This window comes from Dromaius novaehollandiae, chromosome 15 (genome assembly GCF_036370855.1).
Source record: "Dromaius novaehollandiae isolate bDroNov1 chromosome 15, bDroNov1.hap1, whole genome shotgun sequence".
Classification (NCBI taxonomy): domain Eukaryota; kingdom Metazoa; phylum Chordata; class Aves; order Casuariiformes; family Dromaiidae; genus Dromaius; species Dromaius novaehollandiae.
The window spans coordinates 14,152,377-14,177,553 of NC_088112.1; the positions used below are offsets into that span (position 1 = coordinate 14,152,377).

At 50.5% G+C, this 25,177-nt stretch overlaps 2 protein-coding genes across 4 annotated transcripts; one reads left to right on the forward strand and one right to left on the reverse strand.

Moving 5' to 3' along the window:
- Window positions 1-1,192: 1,192 nt before the first annotated feature.
- Window positions 1,193-7,291, reverse strand: CLTB (clathrin light chain B). 2 transcript variants are annotated; one of them, XM_026122663.2, is made up of 6 exons: window positions 6,909-7,291; window positions 4,573-4,619; window positions 2,969-3,086; window positions 2,542-2,653; window positions 2,057-2,110; window positions 1,193-1,561 (listed from the first exon to the last, which is right to left on the reverse strand). In XM_026122663.2, exons 1-6 carry the CDS (start codon window positions 7,078-7,080, stop codon window positions 1,390-1,392), a joined length of 675 nt encoding a protein of 224 aa, XP_025978448.2. In that variant the 5' UTR covers window positions 7,081-7,291; the 3' UTR covers window positions 1,193-1,389. The 2 variants fall into 2 exon arrangements, with proteins under 2 accessions (XP_025978448.2, XP_025978449.2); XM_026122664.2 differs by lacking the exon at window positions 2,057-2,110 and having other exon boundaries at window positions 6,909-7,264.
- Window positions 7,292-7,972: 681 nt separating this feature from the next.
- FAF2 (Fas associated factor family member 2) lies at window positions 7,973-24,297 on the forward strand. Of its 2 annotated transcripts, XM_026122689.2 has the most exons (12): window positions 8,215-8,315; window positions 9,085-9,138; window positions 15,580-15,648; window positions 16,082-16,216; window positions 16,950-17,026; window positions 18,267-18,405; window positions 19,681-19,766; window positions 19,850-19,941; window positions 21,319-21,496; window positions 22,474-22,645; window positions 22,874-23,017; window positions 23,511-24,297. In XM_026122689.2, the coding sequence occupies exons 3-12, from the start codon at window positions 15,601-15,603 to the stop codon at window positions 23,691-23,693; spliced, it is 1,254 nt and encodes a 417-aa protein (XP_025978474.1). In that variant the 5' UTR covers window positions 8,215-8,315; window positions 9,085-9,138; window positions 15,580-15,600; the 3' UTR covers window positions 23,694-24,297. The 2 variants fall into 2 exon arrangements, with proteins under 2 accessions (XP_025978472.2, XP_025978474.1); XM_026122687.2 differs by lacking the exon at window positions 9,085-9,138 and having other exon boundaries at window positions 7,973-8,315.
- The last annotated feature ends 880 nt before the right edge of the window (window positions 24,298-25,177 follow it).

The window sequence follows — 25,177 nt, forward strand, 5'->3', positions numbered from 1 at the left end:
GCGGTGAAGCACAAGCTCAAGACTGCCCTGCAGCAGGCTGCAAGCACGCCTGCCCACCCCTCTCCTGCTATCCAGCACAGTGCTAATTTTGCAGATTTCCAAGGCTGGGCCGCAGAGCTGGAGGGGATGGTGCCAAGCAGCGGAGGGAAAGCAGGTGCTTGGGCTGGAGAGTCTGCCTTAGCGGGGGAGCAGGACTGAAGCATCTCTCTTCACTGCCTTAGGTGTGTAAGTCGTGGGGGCCTGGGCCAGACAGGAGCTGTAGAGCAGCTGTGCAGCTGCAAACAGGTATGTGGGGTTGTTCTCTGGGGACAAAACAACCCTCAGCACCCAGAACTGCCCAATCTTGCTCTGGCCTCCCTGGGTTACAGGGTCGGCGGCTTGACCTTTTCCCACAGCAACTGGACCTTCCTGCCCACTTCCCTGCAGCCACGCAGCCTCCGACTCCCCTCCAGATAGCACAGGAAGGAGCAGAGCAGACCTGAAGGCCCCCAAAGCATCTTCCCAATGGCAGCAGCCTTGGGAAAGGACAGAAAATGCCTTGCACACTCGCCCCTTTGGCTCCTTCCCGGTGGCCTGCGTTACAGTGCTGACTGGCACCAGCAGCCCCACAGCACAGAGGAGACTCCAACGTTGCAACTGCTGCCATGAGCCTGCTAGCCCTTTGGGGGCACAGCCAGGCTGGGGAGAGCTCTGCTGCACTTGGTGCCGAGTGCTGGCAGTCTTGACCCACCCTGGGTGCCCACACTCACCTTCCCCACTCCCACTGCCCCAGGAGCATCACGCTGCTGTCATGCTCCCAGTGGGATTTTGCAGTGTGGAGCTGAGAGTCAGCACTGTTCCTCCACCATCTCAGCCCTGCAGCCAGCTCTGCTCCAAACCCCACAGCAAAGGCAGGCTGGAGCCGAGGTTCCCACTAGAGATCGCTGCCTCAGGACAAGGACCCAGGCCCGGACACAGGATTGTCGCGCCTGGGGCAGCCCAGCACCAGGACGGCCTGGGGCAGGAAGCAGGTAGGTTCGCTCCCAGCCTCCGAGCACCGCTCTGGGTGCGAGGTGGGGAACCCCAGCAGCTCCCCCTCTCTCTGAACCAGGCCCTGGGCATGACCTCCCCACAGAGTGCAGGCTGGGGGCCCCCCCACTAACTCAGCTCTACCGCTTAGTGTTGCTTCCCAGGGAAATGCCACAGTAATAAATAAGTGTAAAAAGAGACCAATGCACCTTTAAAGCAAAGGAAAACCACGAGGAGAGTTACAACTGGAGACTCAAGCACAGCCGAGGTGCACACCAGGGAGCAGAGGGGCAGGCAGGGCGAGGACCCCTCATGGGCTGGCCCCATGAAGCCACCGGTCCCGGCGAGCCTGGCCGTGCTTTTGGCTGTGCCAGGCGGCAGCTAGCGGGACAGGGGCGTCTGTTTGAGGGAGATGAGCACTGAGCGCATCCGCGAGACATCCTTGCTCTGCTTGCTGCTCTTGGGGTTGAAATCACAGAGCTGGGCCACCTTCTCCCACTCAGAGCCTGGGGCTTCCTCCTTGGACTCCTTCAGGAATGCTTCCTCCGAGGCCCTGCAGAGATGTCAAGGGTCATCACCGGCAGAACCCTTTCCGAAGAGACCCTTCCCTCTGCCTGGGAACCCCTATATCCCCATTCCCAGTCCCATCGCTCCAGGCCATGAGCTCAGCTTCCTCCAGGATCCAGAGGCCCCAGGATGCTCAAGGCTGCTGCAGGCTGCACTCACCCAAGACAGCATTCATCCAGGGGCACTGGGGTCCCTGCCTGCTCCCGTGACTCCTCTGCCTCCGGGGATGTCCCCCTAGAGGCACAAAACCCCATGGCTTTGCCTCTTCGACCAGCCCCCACAGGGGCATTTTCAAGACCTCTGCTTGCCTCCTAAGAGTCCAGCATTTGGAGATGCTCAGCTGTACTGCCCTCCCACCAGGGCCCTCATGGGAGCCCGCTACCTCCCAGCACCCCCCCTTCCCTTGGCTGAGCAGCCAAAGTGCCAGGGCCAGGACCCCTGGACCTCGCGGGGCAGGATATGGTCTGTAGGAGGCACATACACATAGCCAATCACATCGGCGTCCGGCTGCTGGTAAAAGGCTTTGTCAGCGATCCTAGCCCCCGAGGCGCAGATAGAGAGAGAGCGCAGAGCAGACAGGCAGGCAGAGGGTTAGAGAGAGAGAAACAGAGAGGGGTTAGCGTCCTCCACAGAGCGCAATCAACTCATCATGGCACACAGAGCACCAGAAAAACCTGCCACTGATGACAGGGCTGCACAGAAACAGTGCCCCAACCTTGTCCCCATGTAAGGCCCAGCAGTAGCCCAACCTCCAGCTGGGGCCAGGGCAGCTTGGCACAGCTACCAGAGCTGCACAAAGCGCTGGGGCCTGCCCTCATCTGGCAGAGTTACCTCTCTGCAGGGCTGGGCTCCACCGTGGGGACAGGGACCCCCAGACATCCCAGGGAGGCAAATCTGAATGTACAGCAGCACCCTCCAAGCCCCGCAGTGGCTTCAGCCCTAGCGGCCGTGCTGACTCCCACATACCTGTTGTTCGCACGGTTTTTCTCCATCTGCTCGTTCTGACGCAGGTTCCACTCCTCCAGGTCCTTCTTGGCCTTCTCGCGCCATTCCTGCTCAGTCACCTTCGATGCCGCATCTAACGCCAGGGCCAGAGAGACAGACCCCATCAGACAGATAGGCGCCCCTCTGGCTCTGCTGGGCACCCCCCCATAGGGAGGACAGTTGCAGATCCCCAGCCCATGCCTGTCCCCAGTCCCCACTAAAGAACGGTCTGAAAGGCATCACTGCCTCCAAGGACGGCAAATTGTTGGCAGGGGTATCCATGTGGTGTGGGGCACGAGAGCCCTCTCTGGGGTGCAGCAAGTTGGCTGCTAGATGAGGCTCCCCAAGGGCCCCAACTGCCACATCACAAGGTGCTACAAGGGTGGCCACACACGGCTTTGCGTCTCACCCAGCTCCTCCAGCCGCTTCTTCTGTTCCTCCCTCCACTTGCGGATGCTCTCAGGCTCCTGGGTCAGCCGGTCAGCCTTGGCTATGGCTGCGTAAGCATCCGTGGGGCCGTTGGACTCCTGCAGGACACAATTGCCTCACTGTCAGCATCAGCTTCTCCTGCAGCCCAGCTCAGCCACCTCGAAGGGCTGGCACCGCAGGACAGGGCTCTGTGTTCCCAGCACTGAGGCAGGCTGAAGCGGGTGGTAGGGACGGTGACAGCCCTCCACACGCCAGCCCAAGGCATCCAGCACAGCGTCCCCAACAGCATTGCTCAAGCTGCCACCCCAGTTCCCAGCCCCAGGGCCCAGGCCCCGCCAGGCAGCAGGACTCACCAGCCCCCCTCTCCTTGGCTGGCTGCTCGCTGCCAACATGACGCTCAAGTTCTCTGCGCGTCCCACAGCAGAGAATGTCCAGGCAGCTCTGTGACATCGTGCCCACAGCTGTGACATCACAGCACCACGCTTTCACAGCCCTGACTCGGGGTAGAGGCAGGAGCGGTAGGGCAACCCCAAGAATTAGCATCATCACAGGTCTGGCGGTTTGGCCACCACAGACTGAAAGAGCCCAGGAGAGCAGCAGGACCCAAGGGAGGCACCACTATCTGCCTGGAGACCTGCCTGCAGGCAAAGCCTCCCTCACTCCTCAGAGCAAGCTGCCCCTATAGCTCCCCCCAAGCCCAGCATCCTGCTCTGCCCACATCAGTACCTCTCCCAATCCCTACCGCTGGTCAGGATGCTCAGCCCCGTGCTAAGCTCACTGATGGGATTACAGCTCTCCTCCAAGATCCCCAAATCTAATTAAGTCTGTCCCATCTCTGATGCGATTATCATCCCATAAACTAAGCACAGGCAACGCACATGCCACAGCGCTTGGCACTGTGTGGGGTGAAAAGCTTGTCAGCTTCTGGCACCACTTCCCCTGTAGCCACCATAGCTGGTCTTAGGGCTCCCTGAAGGAGCTGAGACCCAGTCAGGAGGCCCCCTGAAACACCCTTAGCCATAGAGCAAGTGGGTTTAATGAGAGATGTTGCCAGGGTGCTGCAGCAAGACCACTGCCATGTGCCAGCAAAGGGGGTTCCCCACAGCAACCCTGTCCTGGCTCTGGACTCTGCCAAGAGATGCTCCCGACTGCCCCAGAGGCCTCCAGGAGCTAGCCAGGCTGGAGAGAGGAGGCCTTTGCGGGGAATGGAGGATTTCTCCAGGTTTGTCATCTGCTCTTAGGACCCAGGCACTCCTTCAGGGTACAGCCCACCTGCAAACAGATTTGGGGCAAGCTAGGGCACAGTCAGAAGAGGATCAGGCTGGTTCTGCCAGTCTCAAAGCCTCTAATTCCCAACCCTGGGCCATGGCAGCTGGGACCAGACTTTCTCTTTCACACAGAGGTGAGAACGGAGCAGCCAGGACTCCCTCATGTGAGACCCAGACTTTCCCAGGAGCACCAGAGTTGATCTGGGCTGGATAGCAAAGTCCAACCAATCCTGCGGACAGGGCACTGGAGTGCTGGCCCCACACCCACCTAATCCCCCTTGGCACCACAGGCCAGGGCAAGGGGCTGAGCTCTCACCTGAAAGACGTCTCCATTGATAGTGGCTCCTCCGTTCTGGAAACCAGCTGAAGAGGAAGGAAGAGAAAAACAGCTATGGCAGCTGCAAGTGACCCCACAGGGGCTGGTGTTCATGAACTAGCAGCAAGTCAGTTCATGAGGGATGTGACTTTGCTGCTTCCAACCCAGCAGGCCCATCCACAACAGCCCTCCACACATGGGCCCCAGACCGAAGACCCCCAGGCTGGTCAGAACAATGGACACCAGCTGAGCCACATGCCAGAGCTCGAGCAGAGGCCAGCAAGGTCTCTGTGTCCAGAGGAGAACACGTTCCCAGCCTAATCGGTTCTGCCTGCTCCTAAATCTCATCCCTTTTCCAAACAGAGCAGAACACAACAGCACAGCCCACCCTGCCCACCCTAGGCCCCTCGCCTGCACTGCCTGCTGAGGATGGCAAGGGGAAGGGGAAGCGCACTGTCTGCACTGGTGGCCAGAGGCACTAACCCAGCAAATCCTCCCTGAGGCGCTGCTGTATGGTACCTAGGGTCTCCTTCCACCTTCGAGGGCACTCAGGGCCGGGTCCAGTGGTCTCCTGCCCCTGGCGGGATTCAGCCAGCACCTCTCTCCCTCCAAGACAAGTCTCCCTGGGCATTTATGTCTTTATGGTGTTTTCACTGGTGTTTTATCTTATCTGGAGATTAGGGTGACTGTTCAAGCACGGGGCTGGATACAGGCAGGTACTTTGACTGTAGAGAGACAACCTGAGTAAACCCCAACCTGCAAATGGCCAGGCAGAGGTTGCTTATGGAGACGGACTGGTGGCCCTGCAGCCGTCGGCTAAGTCCCCAGCAGAAGCAGGGCTGTTCTGAGCCTGCGACAGGAAGGCAAACTTGCCAGGAAGGGAGACGCTGCAGTGCACTCCGTGAGCAGGGAGGAGGGCGGCTGTGCATACCGAGGTCCTCAAGAGCCTGCCTGGGCAATGCGCGCAAGACTAGCTGCAAGATTTGGGCAGGGAATGAGGTGCTGCCGATACCCATGGCTCCAGTACATCACCACCTCCCTCCTGGCACCAGAAAACACCCCAAGAGCTGCACACCAGGGCCACGAGACCAGTCCCATGGGGGCTCTCTGCTGCTGTGCGGAGGAGAGGCTTTGCAGGAGGCAGACTCCAGGCCCTGAGCTCTTGCCAGTGACGGCCAGGCCAGCCGGGGCACAGGCAGGCGCACAGCCACAGCGCACTTCTGGAGCAGCCTAGGCAAACGCCCTCCCTGCAGTGCTGGCCCTACAGCTTCGCCTGCACCCAGCTTCAGCCTGTCTGACTGCATTTGCTGCCACCACTGCCAATGCCTTTCTGGGCTCCAGACCCAGCTCTGTGGCCCTGCTTCTGGAGAGGTGAACCGCCACCCCGCAGCCAGCACCAGAGGGCCCTGCAGGCCTGCCAGGTGAAGGAGCCAAGAGGACTGTGGCAGCAGTGGGGCCCAAATGGCAGCATCAGACCACAATTAGCGCCTTCTGCCTCCAGGGGCTGAGACGCCGATGTTCCTACTGGAAATGCTTTCCATTTTGCACCCCGAAGTACTCTGTCTCTGGGCCAGTGAAGGGGCTGCCCAGCCCCACCTGGATGGCTCACTGTCCCCTAATCCCACCTGGATCCCCCTCACCCTGCCCCAGCCAGGGGGACGGAGACATGGGGGGAAAGGGGGGTGTCCAGCCTGGGGAGCCTAGCCTGACCACACAAAGAAAGAATTGCCCCACAGCAGGCAAGGCCAAGCTCAAGGGCCACCCCACATCCTGAGGTTCAAGGGGAGGGAACCCCGAGCCCAGCTCCCTGGAGAGTCATTGCTGCGATGCAGAGGTGGTCCATAGGGGGGACCCCACTGCTTGCCCATTAGGGGCGCAGCACGGACCCAGCACATGGGGGGTCCCCATCACCCACTGAGGGCACCGTGCAGCCCATGGGGGACCCCAATTCAGCAACCACCAGGGGTGCAGCACAGGGATGACCCCTCTCTATGCCCTCAGGGGTGCAGATTGGAGGGGCCCCCCACACGCCACCCCTGTCCTTCAGGGAGCAGTCTGTGGGGATTCCCTCTGTGCCCTCGGTGGAGCAGCCCAGAGACGGATCCTCCTTTATATCCACGAGGGGTGCAGCCCAGGGGGGACCCCACTCTGTGCCTATTTCGGGGAGGGGGAACCCCCTCTTCGTGCCCCCAGGGAAGCAGCCCAGGGACCGATCCTCCCTCAAGCCCATGGGGATTGCAGCCGGGGGGGGGAAGCCTCCCCCCGTGCCCTCGAGGGCGCAGCCCGGAGGACCCCGCGGCCCCCGGCCGTGCCCACCGGTGTGGCACGGCGCTCACCCGGTTCCGGCGGGGCCGAGGCTGGGGCCGCCTCGCCGTCGGTCGGCCCGAAGCCCTCGTCGTTCTCGATGCCCGCGATCTCGCTCTCCTGCTGGGCCAAGAAGGCGGCGGCCGGGTCCTCCTCGGCGGCGGCGCCCTCGGACGAGGAGAAGAAGCCGAAGTCGTCGGCCATGGCGCCCCCCCCCCGCTCCCGCTCCGGCTGCAGCTGCAGGCGCGTCGCGGCGCGGCCCGGGCGTAGCTGTCACTGCGGCGGCGGCGGGGCCGGCGGCTGACATCAGCGGCGGGGCGGGCCCGGCGGGGCCGCGCACCGGGCCGGGGCCGCGCACAGGGCGCCGCGGGGCCCCCAGCCCGGCAGCTGGGCTCCCCCCGCCGGCCGCAGCCCCGACGCCGGGAGGGCCGGGGTTGCCCTGCTCCCGGCCGATGGGGGCCGCCGTGCTGGGCGCTGCCTCTCTGCGGAGCAGGGCCCTGTTTGCCCGTTACGCGGCACCGTGGCCATCCTGCCTCAGCCGGGCCCCTGGCTACCTGCCTCCCACCACCTCTTCGCGGTGCTGCCCCCGCCAGCGCCAGAGCTCCCACGGGCCGGGCTTGGGCCATTCCCTGTCCTCTCCCCCAGGACACGCTCTCCTGCAGGGCAAGGAGCCCCCGACCTCCCTCCAGAGGCTGCCTCGGCCCGAGCCACATGCTTATTTTTAGCCCTTCTCATTTCAGCGCGGCCCCGCCGCTGCCCTGGCGCTGGCAGCCCCGCACCTGCCATCTTGGTTGGGACCCGACCCCTCCCCCCCGTCCGCCATCTTGGGTGCGGCCACTGCCTGAGGATGGGTGTCCTCACAGAGCTGGAGGTGCTTGTACAAAACCCACCCGGTGGTTGAAGACCACCTCAGTGACTGGCCGACAAGCCAGCGCCCCGTAAGCTCCGGCCTACGACCTCCGCCACGGTTCCCCCCCGGGGTGACAGGCGCCAACCCGCGGCCGCGAGCCTCGGCCGAGCCCGGCTCGTATGGCCACGGAGCAGGCCTGAGGCAGCCCCCGCCTTCGGCCATCTCCGGAAATGCCCGAGCGCTTTTCGGCACCCTTCGGAACTCCTCGTGGGCCAATCGGCAGCACCCGAGCGGGTCGGGCTCGCGAATCCTTCGGATGGGCTTCGGGCATTTCCGGAGATCTCCGGGAGCTCTTCGGCCATCTCCGGAATGCGGCCGAGTATTTCCGGCTGTGGCCGAGAGACGGCTGTTGGGTTGCCAGTCGCGCGCGCGGGCGCGCGCCCTCCCCGAGAGCCGGGGCGGAAGTGCTGGTGGGCGACGTCAGTTCCGGAGAGTGACGGAGCGGCGGGTCAGAGGCGGCAGGAAAATGGCGGCGCCTGAGGAGCGGGAGCTGACGGCGGAGCAGACCGAGAAGCTGCTGCAGTTCCAGGTGCCGCGCCGGGGGGCGGCGGGGCGGCGTGCGGGTGCGGAGCGCCTGGGCCGGCCTGCCGGCCTGGGGTCCTGCCGGCTTGTCCCGGGCCGGGGGGGGGGGAGGGGCACGGGGCGCCCGCAGACCCGCTGTGGGCCCCGCCCGGAGCGGGCCCGGCGGGGAGCGGGGCGGAGGAGGAGAGCCCCGCGGGCCTGTCCCGTGTGGGGGCGGCGAGGGGGCCCGCAGCGGGGGGTGAGCGGGCCGCCTCCAGGCAGGGCACGGTCTCCGCCCCCCCGCCGGTGGGGGACCCCTCCGCTGTGGGCCTGGGGCCGCTCGCGGCCCGCCTCTCTGAGGGTCGGCCGGCGCTCTGCGCGCTCCTGGCACTCCGTGAGGAATGGTGTCTATCATCGTTAATTTGGAAGGCAGGAAGTGACTGGTGAATAAACCCCATCATCTCTGCACGGGAAAAACTTCTCGGTCTGTTCCGGCCATTTTAATTATCTAGTCTGAAAAATTCCCCTTGTTGCTGTTACTGGTGAATGAAAAACCCTTACTGGTGTGTGAGAAGGATTGGCCAGTGGCTTTCTACAGAATGCGGTTTCTCACAAAATTGTTCCCAACCCTCGTGGTTGGGTGGTAGCTGCTGGGGGAAGGCCACTGGGGATCATAATGATCTAATCTCACTATCTGCTATATAACACAGGCTGGGCGACTTAACCTTTGGTTTGCCAAGTCTGTGGGGCTGTGCAGCAGTCAAATAATTAAAAAAAAATCCAAATTTTCTTATTAGGGAGAAAACTGTGTTGCAGTCAGAGCTGAGATACTTTAGTCTGCTCAGTGAAAGGTAATTAAACTGTTGCTGACTGATGAAAATTGTGGTCAGGTGTCTTGTGCTTGTTTCTGAATTGAAGGGCATTGCATGCAGTTTCTTGATCACTTTTTTACCCCCCTCCAACAAATGTAATCTTTCTTTCTTCAGTGGTGTTTTGTCTAATTTTGTTCCTTCATGTTCATCTTAGGAATGTGCTTTGCTTTTTTCAATGCAACATAACTGTAGAATTACAGAGTTTAAACAGATTTCAAAAGCATCCAGTCTTGTTTCCCACTGCTGAGACAGGAGGAGGTATTCCTGGTCATTTCGGACAGATATTTGCCTAGCCTTTCTATTTGACAGTTCTGAGCAAGGGGATTCATCAACCTCCTGAAGTCATGTAGTACAGTGTTTCTCCATGGTTAACTTTTTGCTGATACCCCATATAAATCTGTACTGCAATTTAAGCTGATTGGACAGCCTTAATTTGCAGTCAAATGTTCATGAATAGCACTAATGATTGCTTTCCTATTGCCACTGTTTCCTTGGTAAGTGTGTGGAGTTTAAGAGACCGACTTGTGTCACATGTTATTGTTAATGTATGTGCAAAAATCAACTTTTGGGTCTGTTTTCCTCAATGTAAGATATCACCATACTTACTCATCTACTGAATCTGGACAGATAGGATCAGCTGCACTCATCTGTTTCACTGCTGCTATTTTCAAAGCCCTGTGGGCAGCAGTGGGGCTGTAAGGAATTGTGTCCATTTTCTAATGCTACCTGGTATTGCTGTGAGTAGCAGGCTAGGGTGCTGGAAGTGTTGGGTGGGGAGGGGAGGAAGGATTCAAAAGGGGGGGCTCTCTATGTTAGTCCAGCTTTCTTGTGAGCTCTGGTTTGAAATGGAGGGAGGGGGTGGAGAGAGAAGCTCCATGGAAAAAGCTTTGCAGTTAAAAGATAGCGGCTGACTAGAGCCTGATATGAAAGATGTAATCTAGAAGGCTGCAATACCAGGATCCTCTCATTCATCTATAGCCTAGAGTACACAGGATTAGCTTTTCACCAGGGTTGCACTAAGGATGGACTTCACTGGTGATGTCCATCTCCTGTGTTATCTTTATACCTGGCTGGAAGGTGCTCAGGCATGCAGTCCTGCTTGTTGGTCTGGAATGAGAGAGTAAATTAGTCCATCTGGAACAGTTTTTGTTTCCTTTAGGTGTCTGAGAAACTCTGGATTCTTTTAAGTAGCATGTGCTGTTTGGAGAAGACTTACGTCTTGCTAAAGTCATTTGTATGTTGCTGTTGTTGCAAGGCATGCTTACAGTTAGAAAACTGCAAAAGTTTCAGGGATTCACAGCCTCTTGGCAGGGGGCACTTTTCATATGCTTTCAAAGGTTGCTTTATGCTTTCATTGTGATGCACAATCATAACAAGTAATTTTTGCAAAATTCTGCCATTCCAAAGCATTGTGTTGCCACAGAAGGCATACCACTACAATGTAAATAAAGCAGGCAAGTGGGTTAGGAAGGAAGGAAGTGCAGGTAACTGAGATGAGAAAAGCAATAGCAGAAAGTCCTCAATAGTGTGTTAGTTAAATGGAGAATGAAGCAGAAAAAGATGCAGCTAGAGCTGTAGACTGGCATTCACCCAGCAAATAGCTCTTTTCATTGAAGATACCATCATCTTTGACTGTTTATCCTACCTCTGCTGGAAATGACTGCTTCTCAGGTAGAGTTGTAAATGCCTGTTCTCCTGTTCCTGGCCCAAGTTAGCTAGGTTACTGTAAAGTTTAAATACATACTGGGCATTAATCCTGCTGATGTTTGCCTGACATGTTTGGGAGTGCTCATATAAACAGCTCTGCTGGCAAAACTGTAAAAGTGGCAGCTCTTTTCCTACACAAAGGGCTGGAATAGGATTGTTATCTACCACCCTGGTGTGGTAGGTTAATGAGGGGGGGTGGCATACCAGTATGGAGAGATAATTAGGATAAATATGGAATAAAAGCAACAAAAAGCACTCCTGCATGCTTTCAGCCTCCCATTTACTGCTGAGACATTGGCTAATATAAATGAGTAAAAACATTTAAATTTTTCATCTGTCAGGGCTTGGCTGCCTGACATCTGTAGGGAGAAACTGGATGTGAATAGCTTAAGAAAGCTAGGGAGATAGAAGAAACAGCAAAGCAGCTTTTGTATGATTTTGTTATTGATCTGTGCCTGTTACATCTGGGCTGGTATCTACTGTAGTTAGAATATGCTAATCTAAAGCAATGCAGTGTTGTTTGCAAAGGAGGGGGGGGGGGGGAGTTATCACTCCTGATACCATTTCTAACTTCAACTGGGGAAAACAGAACACTCAAGGCAGAAAACATCTCTAGCTGAAAGAGGTTGGAGGAAATAAGACACTCCAAGCAGCTTTTCTATGTAGTGCATTGCATATCGATCAAAAACCCTCGTAAATGCATTTGCTGTAATGCTCAAAGAGAAAGTCTAATGGTAAAGTGTGGGGGTTTTGTTTGTTCCCCCCTCCCCCCCCCTTTCCTGAAGTCAGATGTTCTTTACCCTTGGAAACATAATTCTCTGGAATTTGGCAGTGGGTTTGGAATTAAGAACCGCGCCAGTTACAGTCGTGTGGATTTGCGTCTTTTATGCTGTGTTTCAACATATGCTTATATCTGGAGAGGGAACAATTTGCCTCTTTCAAAAAGTCCAGTCTACAAACTTTGTCCACTCAAGGGTGTTCCTCTGACCTTTAAAATGTGGAATTGCACTTTCTGCTACTTAAGTATTAAAAAGACTTCAGCATTCTAAGCAGTGTCTCAAAGGTGAGAGATAAGAAGAATTATACCTAAAACCAGCTTCAACATGTTTTGGGAAGGTGCTTCCCTTTAAGAATGGTGTTTGAGAAGGCAATGTTGAATGTTTCTGGCTTTTGTGTGCTTAGTATTTTGTCTTCTAAAGATTGTTATCAACTGTATTCAGTTTAGATCTGCATTTATTTGGAGGCTTCTATTTAAGAACTTGCTATTTTACTGGAATTAGTTGTATCTTTTTATTTAGTGTGTCAATGTAAGACATGGTCTCTGAGGCATGTAACTAGTGACTGAAAGTGAGCAGGAAGCTAGTAGCTGGTGATTGTGTTTGAAGATGCTGTTTATTCTATTAACCTTGGAGGAAATTAAGAGTATGCTCATTTGTCATGTTTGAATAATGTAATTGGCAGAATGGCTGCAAGATTTGCCAGAAATGGTAAAACTTGGAAGGTGGAAATGATGTGTTGCTTCAATTTTCTAATCTGTTTCTGTGACTAAGGTGAAGCAGTAACCATAGAAGGTGCTGAGATAATAATACAAGTGGTTGTTGAGTGTGATAATGAACAGTATCAGTGTTTACCAGGAAGTATCATTTAAACTGACAGTTGAACTGTCTACATGCTGCTCCTTACATTGGCTGCAAGTTATTCTGAAAATGTCTTTCAGAACATCTGGCAATAGTAGTGTTTTGCTCTGGCATCTGGGTGGTTTTATTACTGTTTCTATTGTTGAGAGCAACTGTATCAAGATGCTGAGGAAAACATAAATTTACCTACATTGAAAAGTGCCATTGTAGAAGTGTGTGAGATCTGACAAACACTGTACTTGTCACTGTGTAATGACAGTCGAAACAGTGAAGTTAGCCAACATGTAGTCTGTCTCTGAAGCTCAGTAGATCTGGCAAATACTGCAGAGATTCAGTGCTTGTTAAATGCTTGTTGCTAGTTACGTACCACTGTTACTTTAGCTGCTTTCTGACCTAAAACTGCTACTGCATTTTGCATAATTTAAAAAGGAGAGAGTGTTCAGTCATGAAGCCTTGTTAACAGTGCCTGGCAATGTTTCGTCTTTAGAGACAAAGGTGTGAATGAGTTTCTGAATCATTTAAATTTGCAAACACCAGCAGAATTTCTGGGGTGTTGAGAAACGGTGATCAGAAAACTAACAATGCATGTATTTCAAAGATGTAAGACTCCATTGTAAAATCAAATGATTAAACAAATCACAGATGCCTTTTAAAAGATGTCCTTTTAGGAGGACTGTTAAGGATTTTTTTTTTTTTTTGGTAGGAGTTTGGGGTAAAAAAAAAATCGGCCTACAAAAGTGGAATTTTACTCAGTGAAACAAATCTTGTGAGATCCGTAAGCTAAAATGCTACTAATGAAACTGGCTGGTAAGCTAAAGTATTCTAGCAACAAAAACTAAGTTCACTAAGCTTCATTTCTTCTATGAAATTCGTCTGAAGTAGTGTTCCAGTGCAATGTGTGCTGCAGGCTTACTTTTTAATAAATACTTATGCACCATTGGGCAGCAACTGAATCTTTCTATTAAATGACTACAGTCGCCAAGTTAGTCTCAGTAATACTTTGAGGAGTCCAAGTCTGTGCAGCAGATTGGAGCAGTGATCCTTGCCCAGTAGACTGGAGAGAGGGTAGAAATCTGAGGAGGCTTCTTGAGAAAGAAACCAAGAAGTGCTCAAAAGTAGCAGAATCTTCACTTGAACCCAGCTGTTGAATAAGGTGTTTGTCCATGGTGTGACTTCAGAGTGGAAATAGCACGTGGGACATTTGAATGAGGTGGAGGGGAAGGAGCGGAATAGATGCACCATCCTTCTCCAGTACAGAAATTAAAATCCCAATTTGGTCCATTCTGAAATGGTCAGCCAACACTTGTCAGGAGAGCCTGACAGTCTTTTAAATGAGGCAAGAAATTGGAGGAGATGGCGAGCAAAGCTGAATGGGAGTGCTAACAATGGACCGGAGCAAAAGGTGGAACAGAGGCTGCCCGAAAGGATTTATATCAGGTCAATGCTGTGCTTTAGTCATCACAAGCTGCCTCCTGCAGAAAGGCAGTGCTATACTGGGTGGCAGATGCAGGGAGCCAAGGTTCCCGGGTCTTCACTGAGCTCCTGCAAGGCTCAGAACTTCTCAACTCCTGCATAAGAGTCCACAGAACTGGCAGCAGCAGAACAGGCAAAGCTCTTGGGTAGTTTAGTTAATGTAACTTCTGTGGCTCAGCAGGCGTGGCTCAAGGAAGACATCTACTTAATTCCTCAGTTCCGGTCCCTGGGCAACTGAGGGAGATGAACCCTCCTCTTCCACTTTTAAACCACCTAGCTAGAGACACATTCATGACCTAGCAGATGTCTTGAGAGAAATCCATCAGGTCAGAACAAGAAGCCTTACCTCTGGAGTTGCCTTGTCACAAATGACCTTGCTGGAGAAACTGTCATATTTTGCCAGTGTTCTTGTATCATGGGCACATTTTTTTCATTGAATTTGTTACATTGCATGCGACAACTAAATGAGTCCTATCATTCCTTCTGCCATCTTGTATCCAGGTTAAATTGTTTCTGAAAATGTAATGTTTTTCTTGGCTTTCTGTTTCTCAGTGGAAAAACTTTTTACTCCTTTTTATTTTAAAATAAAACTAGGACTACCATTCATTCTCTTTCCTACAGAGTTGCTGGTGTTGTTAATGGCATCACCTGTAATGAATGTAACTTTGACTGACTGGTTCAAATGGTGGTTGTTAAAAGGTTAGCAGCAGCACATCTGTGGCTTTATGCTTTCCCATAAAAGTGTGTGCTTAGGCTTTGTGGTGATGGGCACAATATACAGTCCTGAAGTGTCTGCTGAAAGATCTTACAATGAGTGGTGTTGAGAGAGATGTATTTCTTTGGCACAGTGACAGGAATGTTCACTTCAGTGAAGATTCATCTCCATTTAAGAGATGCCGACTTGGCATCTTGTAATAACAAATACTCTTGTTTGCTCTCTCGTGCAGAAGCTCTGATGGCAGAGGGTTAAATATGCATTCCCAAAGGTTTACCTGAGAGCAAAGAGACTGAGGTCTACGGGTGGGTTTGGATTGTGTTTTTTGTTGAAGGTGCTGTCTGGTTTGGATTGGACTTCTTACTACAGCATCTCCTGTGAAGCTGGAGGACACCACCTTCAGTAGTGTTTGGCTTGTTTTGTTTTTAATGTCTGTTCATACTTGTAGTGAATGAAGTAACAGTCTTTAAGATTTCAGAAATACTTTGCCTGTGCTGTTTAAGGGGATGCTTTGAGGTGACGCTTGAGTGCATCTGCTTGCCATAGCCTTCCAGAGTGAAAATCATAGGCAATATCACCTGGATAGCCTCCTTGACTGGGCTGAATGCAATTCTAGTTACAGACCTCACACACCGAGGATTAACTAATGTTGGAAGAGTGCAAAGGCCTGTTTGAATTCAGCCACTTTCCTGTGCGTTTATGGATTTGGATTGGCTCAGGTACAGTAGCTCCAGCTGTTCTTTTCTGAACTGAGAGCAGAGAGCTTTAGAAAGGAGCCCTGGTTCTTAGCACTGTATTGCAGTAACTCCCGATTGTGCTAAAGCGTTGCAAGGAGCAGTAAAAATACAGCACTTCCCTGGCACTCACTTACTCTATCTCCTTCTTTAGGACTTGACTGGCATAGAGTCCATGGACCAATGTCGTCACACACTGGAGCAGCACAACTGGAACATAGAGGTACCATTTAAAATTAGCTTTTTGGCTGTTCCCAAGTACCTGGATTAAACTGAGTGCGTGTGGGGAGGGGGGTCTTCCTGCAATAAGATTTAACCTGTTAACCTATATATTTACACTAGCAGTTTCTTATAAGAATATCTTGGTATTGATAGAGAGCTGGTTTCAGGAATGCAGAATTTAAGGCTGTGAACAATTGCTTGGTTGACATATTATTTAAGTTCTCATGGTGTATACATGCAGAGTGCCTTGAAAAAGATTTTTGCATATAGAAATGAGTATTGGTGTTTACAATACATTGTAATGAGTTGTGCTTATCTGATGCTTTGGGTCTATGGACAACTAATACCTACTGTTAGTGTTGAAAGTACAGCAAAGATGTTTCCTGCCCTTCTTAAATGTCCAAAGCATTCCTTTGCCCTTTCTTGCATCATAGGCAGCTGTACAGGACCGACTGAATGAGCAAGAGGGTGTCCCGAGTGTCTTTAATCCACCTCCGTCTCGGCCATTGCAAGTCAATACAGCCGACCACAGGATCTACAGCTATGTCGTCTCAAGGCCACAGCCAAGGGCAAGTTATCTTACAGTGAATTTTGTCGTATTTTTTGGATGATTTCTGTGAACAAAACATGCCAAAAGGGAAAGGAACTGTTTCCTTTGTATGCTGTTACCTTCTTTCTAAACATTTTATCTTCTTGAAAACAAAATGTAGAACTGTTCTTTCAGCCTTTATTATTACTTTAGATATTTTCTCCCTGGTGGAATTCACAGTACGTGACAATTTTTTTTTGTTGTGCATCTTCTTGCTGTGATGTAGTAAGAGTTGTTGATCAATTGAGCTGGAACAAAGGACTGTCCCCTCCTTATTGCAGAGTAGTAATCTTTTTTCTTGTTAAAACCTCTGAAGAGCTGTTATTTATGTATGCCAACATAATGTATGTTAACTTCAGTACAGGATAAACTACTTGCATTAACAGTTCACAAGCAAATGTACACAAGTCCCTGTAGGACTCAGTGCTATTAATCCCATTGTACAGTTAATAAAACTACAGCAGAGAACAAAAGCATTGCTCTTTGAAGTAGTCACACCAGTTCTCAAAAATGTCATGTTGAATTCTTGGAGTGAACTGCATTAGATTTGATTTGACTTGTCCAAAGTCATGAAATGTTGCTGAAGTTTTTTTGCGGTGGTGGGTTAGAGGACTAGTTGCTTTCACATATGTGTGTTTGCTGGTGAATGCACTTGCTTTGGCAGGTTTGTTTCTGGGGTAGAGACTGTTCTAATTTTTTATTTATAATTGCAGGGTCTGTTAGGATGGGGTTACTACTTGATAATGCTTCCATTCCGATTTACCTATTACACATTACTTGATATATTTAGGTAAGTAGTTTTTGTGTGTGTGTGTGTGCGCACTGTCTCTTTTTGTATTGATTGCATGAAGGCACAATCTAGCTTAGAGTTGGCTGTCCTTCTGTCACTTGGATCTTTTTATTAAGTCTAATGACATATCTGTCTTTCCCTATATTTGCTCATGTGGCTTTATGTGTTGCCTTGTAAAGTTCCTACGGTATTTAGTAAAAAATGAACCTTATTACAGAGAAGTGTCTTATAGCTCTGTAAACATTTAGCTGGAATTCTAAATCAACATGACTTTACAGTTTGTGAATGCCAGACAAAGGGAATGCAAAAAGCAGTGTGAATTTCATGAATATTCTTGGAGAAATGTGCAACTTGGTCAGAATCTTGTGCCATTGGGCTAGGGTCTGTGTTAACCTGTTTTAGTCCCTGCTTTAGAATACACAAGATGAGATGAGAAAAACAGAAGGAAAATGTATAGTATATTACTTGGCAAAACTCAAACTGTAAAAACATCTGCTTTTTCCCCTTTTTGGTGTCTCTTGCATCTTCCACCTTTGTTGCCCCAAAGGGCTGGTTCATCTTGCCTCCTTATAATTCATAGAGAGAAAAGGGAAAGTTGAAAGGTGGTAAGTCTCCAACAGTCCTGCCATCTGCCTTATCTTGGCAGTTCCTGTTACTTTTTTTTTCCTTCTTAAAGGCTTTTCCAGAGTTCAGTATAACCTGTTTTTATGCATAACTAAAACCAAACCAAGGCTGATACCTGCCTTACAAAGATAGCTTTTTCAGCATTATGAGAACAGCTGTTTCTTTTCTCTTCACTTACTTGATTCCTAGTGTAGTGTCCTCTTCCTGCAGCTCTTTACACATTAGAATTGTGGGAAAGCAGAAATGCAGTTGTCAAAGTTAATCTGGAAGGAACTCTGATTTTTAACAGCCAGTCTTTTGACTAGTTTCCTCAAACCTCATTGCTGGTGTGGCCTCTGCCTGATGCTTCAGAAGTTGAAACTGTTAATCATACAGTTGTATTCAGAGAATGCAGGTACTTGTTGAAGTCTGACATGAGATATGTGACTGAGTTTTTCTGTAGCAGTGCTATCAGTTTGGAGCAGGTGGCAGTTTAGGTTGTAATTATAAAAGTTCAAGGGATTCAGCTGTGACTTTTTTCTCCTTGTGAATGCCAGTGACTATTTGCAGAAAAGAAAACATGTTCTTCAGGAAGTCTAGAAAGCTGAATTTCCAGTGTCCTTTGCTTCCTTCCTAGGTTTGCTCTGCGTTTTATACGCCCTGATCCTCGTAGTCGGGTCACTGACCCAGTGGGTGACATTATTTCGTTTATTCATATGTTTGAGGAAAAATATGGGAGGATACACCCTGTCTTCTACCAGGGAACTTACAGCCAGGTCAGTGTCACATGTTGGTGCATAGATATTGGTGAGATGGAGAGTGGGAATTCTGCCAGATGGTATCAGGGCCTACATGGCAAAACCACTTTTCATCTAAAAGCCCAGCCTTTGTCTCCAAACTCTGTAACAGGGTAATGGAGATCTAGCGAACAAGTGTATTAGAAAAACAGTGTCTGCCAGGCTCAATGACATGCCAAGCCTACAAAGTTGGAAAGCAAAGCTGCTCTGACTGTTCCTCGACCGTCTGTATGGCTCTGTAGCCAGCAGCTATTCTTTGTAATCCTGCTTTTGTTTTTATAAACTGATGTGGTGTGCCAAAGTCTGTCCTGTTCACCAAATTTGAATTGACTGCCTGGGCTTGTATCATAATGCAGCTCCAGAATTTGGTCCAGCACCTCAAAATTTAAAGTGGGAATCGTTGAGGAAATTGAGAGGTGAAGCTCCCGTATGCTGGATCTGGGTTTATGATGTTTTCTGTAAAAGAGGGACATCCCAATAGGTACCACCTCTTCTGCAGCTTCTTTCAGCTTAGTCAGGAGAAGGGCCTCTTGCAGTGCATCCTAGCAGACAGTTGGATCAGCACTACTCCTTGAATGCCAGAGAAGAATGTGGAGTCTGTATCTGTTCTGTGCTCCACAGTCGTGGAGCTTGCTGCCTCCACAACTGTCTTGCCTGGAATCCAGGCTTAAATCACCACCAAATGGTTAGGCTACCAAAACTCAGTGCCAGTTAAACAGGGAGCCTATTGTACACTTATTCTGCGGTCTTGTTAAGAAATGTTCTTGGGTGGGTGGAATACAGAGATTGTAGATGCAAAAAAGTGTTTTGTCCAGGCCTGTAGCATTATTAAGTTGCCTTTTTTTCATTTGTTGTGGTCTGAAGACTGCATCCTGTACAGGGTGGAGTAGAAAACTAAGCCTTGCCTGCTGTGAGTCTGAGGGGTGAAAGAGGGTTCATGCTGCTAGCTGAGTCTGGTGGGGGAGTTGCGGGGGTCCAGCTGTGCAGTTGTGTATCTGGCTTTGATCAGAGTTCAGCATTGTCCAAAGCCACAGTCTGAAAAGAGTATTGGAGATCATTATTGTGGCCCTCCTGAATGAGGATTTAGTTGGAAGGTCTGGTAGGCTTGTCCTCCATTGTCACTTCATTAAAACATTATTGGCAGAGTAATGTCCTGGGTAAATGCTACTGACCTGCTTCATGTAAGTCTTGTGGGTGCCACTTCCCTTTGCCTAAAGACCCTATAGCTTTACCTCCTTTGCTCTTATGCCCAAGGCACTGAACGATGCTAAGCGGGAGCTGCGTTTCCTGTTGGTTTATCTTCATGGAGATGACCACCAAGATACTGATGAATTCTGCCGGTAGGTCTGAGAAAAGCTTCCCAAATAGTTACCATTTCATTTTAAATGCAGTCTCACTCACGTGTTGTCTTCTTATCCTCTAGCAATACGCTGTGCGTACCTGAGGTGATCACCCTCATAAACACTAGGATGCTCTTTTGGGCTTGCTCAACCAATAAACCAGAGGGATACAGAGGTGAGTGTGTCCCACCTGGACTTTACCCGATTACCTTGATTCCTGTCTCTGGAACAAGCCAGATGTTCCTCAGTGAATTTTTGTTTGGAATGCTCTGGCTTCTGTGAAAGCAGACAAGAGATTGCAGGATTGCATGGGGAAACATGCTGTATTTTGTGAGATATTTCAGAGGGCCTGTTTTGGATCCTAGGGAAATATCCATGCTGTTAACCTCGATTGTTCCATATATTTCTGGGCAGTGCTAGTTGCTTACTGTTTGCAGGCATTCAAGCTACTTTCAGTGGTTTGTTAATGGGAGTTGGTGGGTCTGTACCAAGGATTAAACTGAGTGTAGAAACAAGTATATAACTAGCATGCCCTTAACAATGGTTTGTATTATGCTTGAGGCTAGAAGTGACTTGTTAGGTGCATTCTTCCTTCTCTTCAGTCATTTTTACTCCACACCCAGCCTTTCTGTCTCCTTGGAAGACCTGGCCTTCCAGTGTTTACAGTAGGGTTTTGCTACAGATGGAGACTTTTTTCCAAAGTTCTGTTTATGCCTTCTGTGCTTCTTCTGACCTTTCCTGGTTTATGGCAACAGAGGTTTGGAGTTCTAGTATTAAATCTGGATCATTCCTGGCTTCATAGTTCATCTGCCAGCTATTGACATCTTGAAAGAATGGCTTTCTAAGCAGACATTTTTACCCAACTGCTGTTTGAAATTGATGCGGTACTTCGGAGTCATGGCCTAGAGAGCCAGGCTGGAAGAGATCTTGGCCTTTAGTCTGTGGGATGCTCAGATTTAGTTTGGAAGGCTCTGCTGGTGATGATGGCTCCAAGCTCTGTGACATGCTGTGCGTGTTTTAAGGAGGAGGCAGTCAGCTACAGGGAGGGTTTGTACACCATTAGTCATAGGTGAACAGTGACTTTAAAGCCCCTGATCTGCTCCATTCCCTGCCTCAAGACAGAGTCAGTCTAATTTGTTCTGAAGTGTCCAGCCTGGAGATTCTGCCATCTTCCCTGTGACAGTGTATTCTGGGGTCCAGTTTTTCCCTGCATTTAGCCCATGTTTCTCTTTCTGCAGTTCAAACCCATGGCTTCTTGTCCCATTCTGAATGGACATTTAAAGCAATCTACTTCCTGCTTTAATTAAAGAAGCTTTTTAGTAACTTGAAGGCTTGTTTTCCCTCAGTAACTGTGTTCCAAGCCACTTTCTTTCCTTGCGGATTTATAGGCTTTAGTCTAACATCATGGAGCCTGAGACCTATTCTGCCTCGAAAGAGATAGTGGCTGTGGAAATTGCTTCTCTAGGCCCTTGGTGATGGGACAGTATTTGTTCTGTTCTTGCTGACCCTTCTGGAAGGGCTGGTTATGGTGATGTTTGTGCCCATCTCCCAGTCTCCCAGGCTCTGCGAGAGAACACATATCCATTCCTGGCTGTGATTATGCTGAAAGATCGCAGAATGACAGTAGTTGGGCGGCTAGAAGGCCTCATCCAGGCTGATGACCTCATTAATCAGCTGACATTCATCATGGATGCCAACCAGACTTACCTGGTGTCAGAGCGCCTGGAAAGGTATGCCGGGACCTGAGCTCCAGTAATGCTGACCTTGTGGAGGTAGGCTCTGCTCTGTTCCCCTCCTCTCTCCAGACACACCCTATGTAGGCAGGTGGGTCACCTATCTCCTGTTCTGTAACGCAGCCCATCTTCACAGTGGGAGCACTGTTGTAAGCAATGCTGTATTCTGGTCCAGAAACTCAGGACACCTTCATGCCAGGAAGTTGTGTTGTCCATACGTGCCCAATACTGAAAGATGAGGGTCATGGCTCTACTCTAGCTTCTACAGTTGGAGCAAACCCTTAGTGTGCTGGAGCTTTGCAGGTAAAGTTTGGACATAGTCAGCCAGTAGGAGCTAAGTGGGAGCATAGGCACTGCAGGCAGGAGGAGAGCTGATGTCTGCGGCCAGTTAGTGAGTGGTGCTGCTCAGGCTGGATGTGCTGAATGTTGACACGCTGCTGCGTTGCTGTTGGTGCCTTGCTAGCACAAGCTCCAGTTACTGATAAAGCTGTGGGGACTTACAAGCTGTGTCCAAAGCAGGATGCCATCTTCTAGGCTTCTGTCTTCCCCTTTTCTGCCCTGCAGTCTCTGTGGGGGGGTCCAGTAACATGTTTTTGATGCTTGTGGTTTCTAAAATGCACAAGGAATTATCAGAAGGAGATAAAACCATGGACAGTCTCAAGTGTGAAACAAATTCTAAGCACTGCTCAAATGGTATTTGTCCACTCAGCCAAGCTGCACTGGGTGAGAAATCTCATGTTCAGGCTGTTTCCATTCAACCTCAGCTTAAAGAAACAGTCTGTGGGCTAGGGACTGTAGAGAATCAGCCTGCCTTTTAGTAATATGCAGTACTCTGCACTGTAAATGAGGTGCTACCTAGTGTGCATTCTCTTACATGTTTGAGGCTCTACCTGCACCCTCAGGTCTGCCATCAGTCTCCCTTGCCTTAGCCTCTGGCCTTGATAGCCCTGACCACCCCTTGCTCTCTTTTGCAGGGAAGAGAGGAACCAAACCCAGGTTCTGAGGCAGCAGCAAGATGAGGCTTATCTGGCATCCTTGCGTGCAGACCAGGAAAAGGAGCGCAAGAAGAAGGAGGAACGGGAGAGGAAGAAGAAGAAGGAGGAGGAAGTGCAGCAGCAAAAACTAGCAGAGGAAAGACGGCGACAGGTGAGAGCAAACTGGGTCTGCCAGAGAAGCTGCTACATTCTGTTGGATGCTCAAGGCATGTAGCAGTAGTGCCTGCAGTAGGGTTTTCTGGTCAGACTGAAGTTGCTAGTCCTGTTTGGGGCTTGCCTGTTTTCCTCCAAGCCTCCTGGAGCAGCCATGCTGCATGGGATAAGCATAAATACCAGTTCAGTGCATACCCATTACTCCCACTCCTTCATTGCTTTACAGACGCTGCAGGAGGAGAAGGAGCGGAAGTCTGAATGCCTTCCTCCTGAGCCACATCCTGATGACCCCGAGAGTGTTAAGATCATTTTCAAGCTGCCTAATGATTCCAGAGTGGAGCGGCGATTCCACTTCACACAGTCATTGACGGTGAGCTTGGGGCAGAGCTGACAGGCTTCCCAAACAGAGTAGAAAAGATGTAGGAGATTCTCCAGGTGGCTCAGGAAAGCTTTGACTCTATTGGGCTTGGCCAAATAGTGACCTTTGCCTAGAGCCTTAGCAGGCAGACTTGTTCTTGGGTAAGGAGGGCATGTTTTGTCTCTGGGCCCAATCCCACCAACATAGGAAGCAAAGAGAAAGACTAGAGGAAAAAAAAATGGAAGAAATTTATTATCTTCCCAAAAAGCTGAGAACTTCTGTTGCTTCTGATTAAATAGAGGTATGGGAAAGCCAGAAACAGTATGTGGACTCTCCAAATATTCTGTGACAAGTCCTATTTCATTCATGCTAAAAAAAGGCTCTCATATCTATAATGCAGTGATGGTGCAAATTCTGTAACCTCCCCCCCATGAGATTGCATTCATGGTATCTAGTTGTGTCACTGCTCCCCCAGCTGGTAGTTATTTCTGTGCTTCCTTCCCAGGTGATACATGACTTCTTGTTCTCCTTGAAAGAGAGCCCTGAAAAGTTCCAGATTGAGGCCAACTTCCCTCGCCGTGTCCTGCCCTGCCTGCCTACAGAGGAGTGGCCCAACCCACCCACGCTGCAGGAGGCCGGACTCAGCCACACGGAAGTCCTCTTTGTGCAGGACCTTACGGACGATTGACACTTTTCCAGAATACACAAATGGAAAGAGGAAATTCATATTATTATTATAATACAATATTTTTTTTAAATGACTGCATACGAACGAGGGATCAGAGACCACATCGCCTGTGCCAGCCGTGCTATGTGTGTGCACTGGCGAGAGGAAGTGTGTGTGCATCCTCACACACTCATGCACACAGCCATCCCCTATACTTGGAGGGCAGAGAGGGAGGGGAGCTGGTGTTGCCCCTCCACCCTCCCTGGGGAGGAACAGGAATGGCAGCTCTTGGTAAATATTGCTTTTATTGACAATAATAATAAAACTCCGACAACCTGACATCTTGTGAAGATTTGATACTCTGCTGCTCCTGAGAGCCAGCCAGAAGACTGGGCACCTGAATGTGCTGGGAGTGGGGCAGGGGGGAGGGCTGGACAGAATCTCTTCAGCTTCCCTCTGTATAAATACCTTTCTTTTAATATTTCTCTTGCTTTGTAATGACCAAAGGAGAATGGGTTGACTATAGTATTAATTTTTTTGATAAAGAGCTGGTTAGATTCTTACCCATGTGGGATCTTGCCCAGGGTTCTTAGCCTGCGTAGTGTAATAAACTCTGCCTCTAGCATGTCTGTGCAAGTGCTTTCTGCGTGTGCCACATGCAGTGCTGCTGTGCTGTGGAAACTGAGTGCTGGGGATGGGATTCCAGCTGCTGTGACTCTACAGCAAGTCATTGCTCCTTATGTGGTGCTGGATATGCTTAACCTCTGGCCTGTTTTGGTTACTTGTGCCAGCAGAGAGCTGTAGGAGTAAGATAAACATGAAGTGTACACAAAGGTGGGGGGGAGGTGCTGTTGTACCCATGATATCAACTCTAACAGGTGAGTTTGGGCAAAAGGAAGATTACATGGAAAAGGGCAGGGAGAGGAGTGCCTGGCCTATGAGCTGCACTGTGGAAAAGGCTATAGGACCCTCTAGAGCGGGGTTCCTTGTGCTGTGAAGCCCCTGTAACCCAGGGTCCAGTTCAGAGCTGGTCCTGCAACTTCAGCTCCTGGCCAAAGGGAGATTCTCACTTCCCACCCCCCCAAAATCTGTTAGTCATATCTTTTTGGATAGAGAATTAGGTTGTTCCATTCAGTGCACTTCATTTGCTTGTGTGAAAGACAGGAGAGAGAAGGACTCTTCCCTTCCTGCTCAGGCTGCTGGAAAGAGAAATCTGTAGCAGATAGTCCTTTGCTTCTACTTCCTGAACATAATCCTCCTTTTCATAGCATCTCCAGGGCTGGGCAAGGCCTTGGGGGAGGATAATGAAGGAACCCTCTGCTGAAAGAAGAGCTGGTCTCCTCCTGGCCCTGGAATATTGGAGCAGCTTCCCTGCTCCTGATCCTAAGGAGCCAGAGCTGCTGCCCTCTGTCTCCCAGGCATGTGTGGGGTGTTAAGAGTTTCTCTTCCTCAGGCCTTATGCTGCCCTAGCTGAGTCTGTATCTGAGCACCTGGGCTAGTGCAGC

What these genes read in the sequence shown, in the direction of transcription:
- CLTB (XM_026122663.2), bottom strand. Translation starts at nt 7,080, where the DNA reads ATGGCCGACGACTTCGGCTTCTTCTCCTCGTCCGAGGGCGCCGCCGCC. An exon ending in TCAATGGAGACGTCTTTCAG is followed by an intron (nt 3,087 to 4,572) that starts GTGAGAGCTCAG and finishes TGTGTCCTGCAG; the next exon opens with GAGTCCAACGGCCCCACGGA. An exon ending in AAAAACCGTGCGAACAACAG is followed by an intron (nt 2,111 to 2,541) that starts GTATGTGGGAGT and finishes CTCGGGGGCTAG; the next exon opens with GATCGCTGACAAAGCCTTTT.
- FAF2 (XM_026122687.2), top strand. Translation starts at nt 8,043, where the DNA reads ATGGGCTTCGGGCATTTCCGGAGATCTCCGGGAGCTCTTCGGCCATCT. An exon ending in GATACTGATGAATTCTGCCG is followed by an intron (nt 19,767 to 19,849) that starts GTAGGTCTGAGA and finishes CTTATCCTCTAG; the next exon opens with CAATACGCTGTGCGTACCTG. An exon ending in ACTTCACACAGTCATTGACG is followed by an intron (nt 23,018 to 23,510) that starts GTGAGCTTGGGG and finishes CTTCCTTCCCAG; the next exon opens with GTGATACATGACTTCTTGTT.